The sequence below is a fragment of the Bos javanicus genome, chromosome X, assembly GCF_032452875.1.
Source record: "Bos javanicus breed banteng chromosome X, ARS-OSU_banteng_1.0, whole genome shotgun sequence".
Taxonomy (NCBI): domain Eukaryota; kingdom Metazoa; phylum Chordata; class Mammalia; order Artiodactyla; family Bovidae; genus Bos; species Bos javanicus.
In genome coordinates this window covers 91192857-91199799 of record NC_083897.1, presented here as the reverse complement: position 1 = coordinate 91199799, position 6943 = coordinate 91192857, and the positions used below count along the sequence as shown (strand labels likewise).

At 39.6% G+C, this 6943-nt stretch overlaps 1 protein-coding gene across 1 annotated transcript; it reads right to left on the bottom strand.

Moving 5' to 3' along the window:
• Positions 1 to 778: 778 nt before the first annotated feature.
• Positions 779 to 6188, bottom strand: LOC133243332 (diphosphoinositol polyphosphate phosphohydrolase 3-beta). The gene is made up of 2 exons (XM_061410122.1): positions 5695 to 6188; positions 779 to 1967 (listed from the first exon to the last, which is right to left on the bottom strand). Coding segments are annotated over exons 1-2 (495 nt in total). The 3' UTR covers positions 779 to 1966.
• Between the last annotated feature and the right edge of the window lie 755 nt (positions 6189 to 6943).

Here is a 6943-nt window from a genome sequence, read left to right as displayed (position 1 = left end):
TGGCGGGCTACAGTGCATGGGGTTGCAAAGAGTCAGACATGACTGAGTGAATGAGCTGTTGCTGCATTTTCCCTAAAAGGTACCTCCAATGTTGTTCTCACTTTCTGCCTGCTGCTCCACAAAATAAGTCAGGACAGACCTCATGAGTTCAGTACAGCTTCACTAACTCTGACCTAGGTTTTAGCTTTTACAGAATTCTAAGCACAGTTCAAAACTTAAGGAATATCTGCAATCTATGAAACACAAAATGGTTCACTGCAGTCAAGAATGTTGATATATGGCAAAACCAATACAATATTATAAAGTTAAAAAATAAAATAAAATAGAAAAAAAAAGAATGTCAACTACTTACTTTCCTGTGTCACCTACCTTCAAGTATAAATTTAACAAATGTGCAACTAACACATCTATAGCCATTATTCTTCTATAAAACTAATAAAAATATTTTGTGGATTTTTATAATTTCATGAAATTGCTCCCTTGGAGACTTCACCCCTTCAGTTTTTCACATTGATATAAACTGGACTCTCCGTGTGTGTGTGTGTTAGCTGTTAAATAAAAATTTAATTTTTCCTATTTCAGTGGGTCAAATTAAGAGAAAAAACTCCCAGCAATGGTCTGTAGCAATGGAAACACTAGCTATTTCAGGTTATGTCCCCCTTTTCTTTTTAGGGGACCTATTTGACCTATGTGGCCCAAAATGGCACACCAGAGCCAACATTTTCTAAACAATATAAAATTTTTCTCCCTCTTTTTTCTCAATGCCTCAAATATTAGCTTTAATAAGAATTCTGATAACTTTTTATTTTGGAAAATGTCAAATATACAAAAGTAGAGAGGAACATATATTTAATATAATGAATCATCATTTAACCATCACCCAACTTTAACAATTATCTGGTCAAGGCCAATCTTGTTTCATCAATACCCCCAACACACTTAAATACAGACATTATTTTGAAGCAAATTCCAGACATCATTTCAACTGTAAATAGTTGGGAATATATCATAACAGCAATAATATTATTCCAACTAATATAAAATATCAAGTTGCCCAATTTTCAAATTATCCAGATTGTCTCGAAATATTTTTATTTTATAGTCTAGTCACATCAGAATCCTAAAAAGATCCATATATTACAATTGGTTGTTAAGTCCCTTAAATCTCTTTTAATCAGCAGGTTCATCCTTCATTTCTTTTATTCCGGCCATTCACTGAAGGTACTAAGTTGTTTGTCCTGTAGAGTTTCCTGCAGTCTTGATTCCGCTCATATCATCTCTGTGATGTAATGTTTCTCTGTTCCCTGTATTTTCTACAGATAAGGAGTTATGTCTAGAGGCACAGTCCGATTTAGGTTCAAAATTTTGGCAAATATTTCATAGGTGGTATAGCATACTGCCATAGCAGTCACATAATGTCTGGGATGACATAGACATACAAAGAAGAATTTTTGCTAATATCTCACAGAAGCCTTTAAACACCTGTGTCATACCTGATATACAAAAGCCACATATCACCTAAATAGACAGCATTTACTGTACTAACACCAGATTAGAAGGTAAATGCCTTACCACTCAGTGTCATAACAAAATATTAATTTTTAGACAAATCTTCAGTGATGTCTACCATATTTCAAGTGATTTCTTATATGCTAGATTTATAAAAAGATGAAAGAAATAAGGTCTTTGCACTCAAGGTCATATAACCTGGTGGGAAATACAGACACATAATCATAAGAGCACAAAGAAGGCCATAGGTGCCAAATTAGAAGTCTGTACAGATACAGAAGTAGTGCAACAACCTGGAGAATAGTCATTGCAATAAACAGGGAGGAAGTGTCCAAAAGGATAGGACGAGCTGTGTCCTTGGGAGTGTGAAAGAGCTCACCTGTCTTCATAATTCCATTCATCACTGGGTTCATATACTTGATTCTTTCAAAGTAAATCTGAACATCTATGCCATTCACCTAAAAAAAATATATCATTAATAGTTGTATTTGTTCATCAATTCTTCTAGTCAACAAGTATTTATTCAAGTATGGTTCATCAACCACTTTGTATTGGAAAAGCCTTCAGTGAATTATCCAATGCAGCTCCATTATGAAGCTACCTGAGAGCCTGAGGAATGACAGATTGTCCTAGTTAAAATATAAAGCCAATAAACCAACACACAAGTATTTTGTTATAGAATACACTAGTAGTAGATATTTCTAATCTGTGGATCAACGACAGATGTCTCCATATTTTAGCCACTGGTCTAAGGCTTTGAGGATATGTAAGGATTCAGGCTGGGTCCTAGTCCTCAAAGAGTTCATAGTCTAACAGGCCAATAGTCATTCAGAAAGATGATTACAATACTGGAATGATGCTGAAAATATTTCCTATTTTGCTTGGTGCTTCCACAAAAGGAACCCAGAAAAGAAAACTTTGGCCAGCTGTTAGTACTACAGGCTTTAAAGCAGCATTTTCAGCTTCCTTTTCCCAGTTAACACCTATTGATGGAGGAATTGCTCTTTCTTACAATTGGATTCCACTTAAATGGAAATGAGAGGAGCAGCTCCAGCTTCAGAGCCCTTTTACCCTTCTGTCCCAGAAGGGCCCTCTAATGATGCTAAGACTTCAGAAGCTGTCTATTCCTGTTGCTTACACATGTCCATGCACACACATTCACCAATATTTATCTGATGTTTCTAAATACAAAAATGTTGAAATATTTACAGTTCTTTCAAAGTAAACCATACAACAGAATTAAAAATATTTATAGCCACCTCATATCCCTTTCAGAGTTACTTCTTTTAACTGATCTGATCAACAAAACAAGTTCCTTAGAAAATATAATACATTGGGCATCCAGGGAAACTATATATTACATATCAATATAATCTTTATTCCAACATGTCTTCTTAAAATGTTTTTTAAGACATTTGTCCAGTTTTGGTGAAAAAAATCCAGTCTTAAAAAACACACTGAAAACAAATTTCTACCTCATGTCTGAAAGTTTGATCAATGCACTGTTTTCTATGAGGGGAATGAGTTGAAAGACTCATCTGTACATTTTTAGTGTAATAGCTTATAATAATGACTCTGCATGAAGAAAATCCCAACTGTGGATCAAGCTCTTGGAGGATGGAGGTTAACTAGATGCCATTTGGTTTGTTACTTCTGTGTCAACATTTTTAAGCTGAATTCTTTGGATTTCTCTCTTAAAATGAAAGGATTTTTAGGTTTTTTAATATTTTCTTGACTGAACTCCAAAAGCATAACAAGAACTGCTCTTTTGAATTTGAATGTTTAACTTAAAGTGTGATAACCATATAATATTCTTTTGCAATTTAGAAGTGAAAAGTTTTACAGACTGCATAAGCTGAAGATAACTGGGAACTGAAGATAATCCTAGCAAGTGATAAAACCCAATTCAAATTTTTCTGAATTAAATACAGATACAAATCTGTACAAATTTGCAAATACAAATATTTGCAAGCTAATGAGAGCTGATGAACATCAACACTGTACTTTTCACATTTGTCAAATACCTAGTTGAAAAGTCAAAAGAAGATCATGCATTATCATCTCTAAGGATGCCATGTATAAGTTAAACTTCCAAGGTGTTTGTGGCAACCTTTTAGATGGAGGCAGTTTTATATATGAAATGGTCATTAAAAAATCCAATTTCTCTGCTGTTAGTGTATACTTTGAAAAATTTCAAATATCATTAGTTGACTTGGACTGTTAGAAAAGGAAAGGTCAACTAATGGGATTTAGAGAGTTTGTTAAAAATAAGACATCTTTCTGTAAAAAAAACCGTAATTTTGAAACACATATTTGATAATCCTACATAATTTAAAATATGAAATCATATAATTGGTCTTTTAAAAGCTATTAATTTTCTACTCACTCCTATGACATTAGTTTTGTCAATTACAACATATACTTTTATTTAGACATATTTATGTATGGTAAAGATCTGATTTTAAAAATTGGCACCAAAGTTTTAAAAGAAAACGTAGAATATTCAATTCTACTAGTGACTGTGTTTTTAAAAGGTTAATTTGTAGAAGAAAAAAGGGTTTAAATTACAGTAATTACCACTTCTATTATCTATTTGTGGAACATTTTTAAGATGTTAAATAAAAATATCCCCCACTCATACTCTCTTCACAAAGTAGGCTTTTTCTCAACGTTCCTGAGAAAAGACAGAGTTCCAAGTTGCTAAATTTTCAAAGTTCTTAATAGGGAGTGCATAATAGTGACCTAGTTGACTGACACAAAATATCTATCAATAATGATTAAGAGATATGACAATTCAGGTTGCCCTAAAAATTAGGTAAGATCTTTCCACCTACCAATACCCACTTCACCAAGTAGGCTTTATATCTACCTATTTACTATGTCTAGAGGAATAAAGGTAGTCCCAGAAGACAGACCTATATACTCTAGCTAGGATCCCTGATTTCAAGCAAATATAGAAGATAATCTAAGTATTTTTAAATTGGTGCCAAAAAAGTTTATTATGTGACACAAAATTTTTATCCTAAAACTTTATGAGAGATTGTTCAGGCGTCCTAACAGTTCGAGAAGTGTGTAATAGCTGAATATCAAGAAGGCTAACTCCCTCAATTGGGTTTTAATTACAATATAATATTCCATTCTTTTGACTACTGGTATTCAGACAAGTTTAAGTGGACTATCACAAATTCAAATACGCAAACTTTCTTTCAAAGAATAGTTTATACTGAGAGAACCACAGTTGTTCTAGGGCACTGAGAAAAGAGAAATATGAGTTGGAGTTAAGCATGCTAAATCACAGTCGGAATACAGTTTTCATAATATGTATCAGGACATGTACATAACAATATCACCCCAAGAGTGTGTTTACTCTATAAAATAATATTCTGCTAAGCTACATTTGGGCTAAATGGGAAATGGCTATTTCAAGTAATAAGTAAAAAAATACCAGTTGTGAAAATGTTCTGAAACTCGAATTATCTACAAATGAATAAAGCAATTTCTGAAAAGGGCAATTAGATCACATATCTGAACATACAATTATTGTTCAATACAGAAAGAGCACACGCTGTAAATTTTCTTAAATAACTTTTTGAAATTCAAAATTCGTCCTTCAAACCAATTCCCTTCACAGAAGGGCTTGCTGACAAGGACTAATACTGTGAATGAGAAAACAACTTAAGAAAAAAAAATTAATGAAAACGCCCGCCCACGAGCAAGCTGATCAGATTTTAAAGGACCTCAATACAATTCAAACCACAAGACTGGTACCAAAAGTACACATGAAGACCCACACACACACATACGTGTGAAATATATAAAAACAAACAAACCACAGCACCCATACACGTTTACACACACACACACACACACACACACACATTAACCTCAAAGTCTGAGTGAGCAGTTAAGGCAACTTAAAAAAACAACCCACATGGCTTTGGCTTTCTGAAATGTGTTATAGAGTTACCAAGAAGCGATTCTGAAAGCATCTGAAAAACGTGCAAAGTGCCTGAAAACAGTGCCTGGCAACTGAGACAGTTTGCAAGCATGATTCAGAGGTCTGCCAAGGAAACAAAAGAAGCCTCCCTCCTCCCGGTGAGACCGCACACGGCAAGAGAGGTGCTCCAGGCACTACTTATTGTCAGGTAGGCGGAAAGCAGAAGTTTGTGCACGAGCGGTACATACTAGGGATCGCCCTCCGGCGGGGACGGGGCCACGGAGTTTCCATTGGTTGGGGAACCGCCCAGCTTTAGTTTTTGCAGATATTCGGCATGCACGGGCTTGTGGCACTGGAGAACCTTGATCGCATCTTCGACTTTGAACCACTCTCGCTTCCTCCCAATGCTAACCGAATCTTCCCAATCCTCCAGAATCTCAGTGACAGTCAGTACATACACGTACGTTCTGTGCTTGCGATCTTGGTTCTGCTCGAAAATGCCCAGGAGCCGGCCTAACTTCCCCTTGACTCCCGCTTCTTCAAACACCTCGCGGACGGCCGCACCGCCCGGCTCCTCCTCGGGCTCCATGCCCCCGCCCGGCACGATCCAGCGGTCCGGGTACCGACTGCTACTCACTAACAGCACCTCGTCCTCGCGCTCGCTCCGGAAGCACAGGCACGCCGCCCGCTTCTTGAACCCCTCCGGGTCGTAGGTCCGCGTCTGGTTCGGCTTGCACTTCATCTTCGAGGCCGTCCGCCGCCGCTCAGGTCCCCGCCGCAGCCGGGTCGAGGGGCTCCAAGGTGCTGGGGAGAGAAAGAGCCGCGAGGAGGAGCAGAGAGTGAGAGAGAGAGGGGCCTCAGCTCAGGAGCCCCAGGAGCTCAGGGAAGATAAGGCGGGGGCGGGGACGGGGGCGGGGGCGCGCGAGGTACGTCAGTCGGTCCGTCCCCCGCGCGGCCGGGGGTCCCGAGCACAGACGCCAGAGTGGAGGAGGTGCCGCCCCCGCCCCCGTCCCCGCCTCCGCCCCGAGCCCGCCACTCTGCGAAGAGCCCACTCGCGTCTCCGGTGCGCGTCTCCGTCCGTCCCTCCTTCCCTCCTTAGCCGCCCGGACCAAGGCAGAGCGAGGTGATGCGCATTCGCGCGCGCGTCCGCGTCCCCAGGCACGTGCGCGTTCCCGTCGGAGGGCGGGGGTCTCGCGGCTCCCGCAGCGCCAGGCGCCTCTGGCACACAGCGCAGGCGCCTGGCACTTCTCCGACTGGGAGTCTCCGTCCCCCAGGGTGAAATGCACCGCATTGTGACTTGGGCCAGCTTGTTTCCACGTGTGCCTTTGACCCAGACGTGGCTGTGACGCGGCCGGACCTCTTCAACCTCTCCATCAGGTCGCAGAAAACACACGCGCAATCGTTTTACACACAGGACCACAAGACGGATGGTCAAGTGCATAAGGTTGTAGTCATCTCCCACAATGAAGAGTACCGGCTTACTTATAGGAAGGCCTC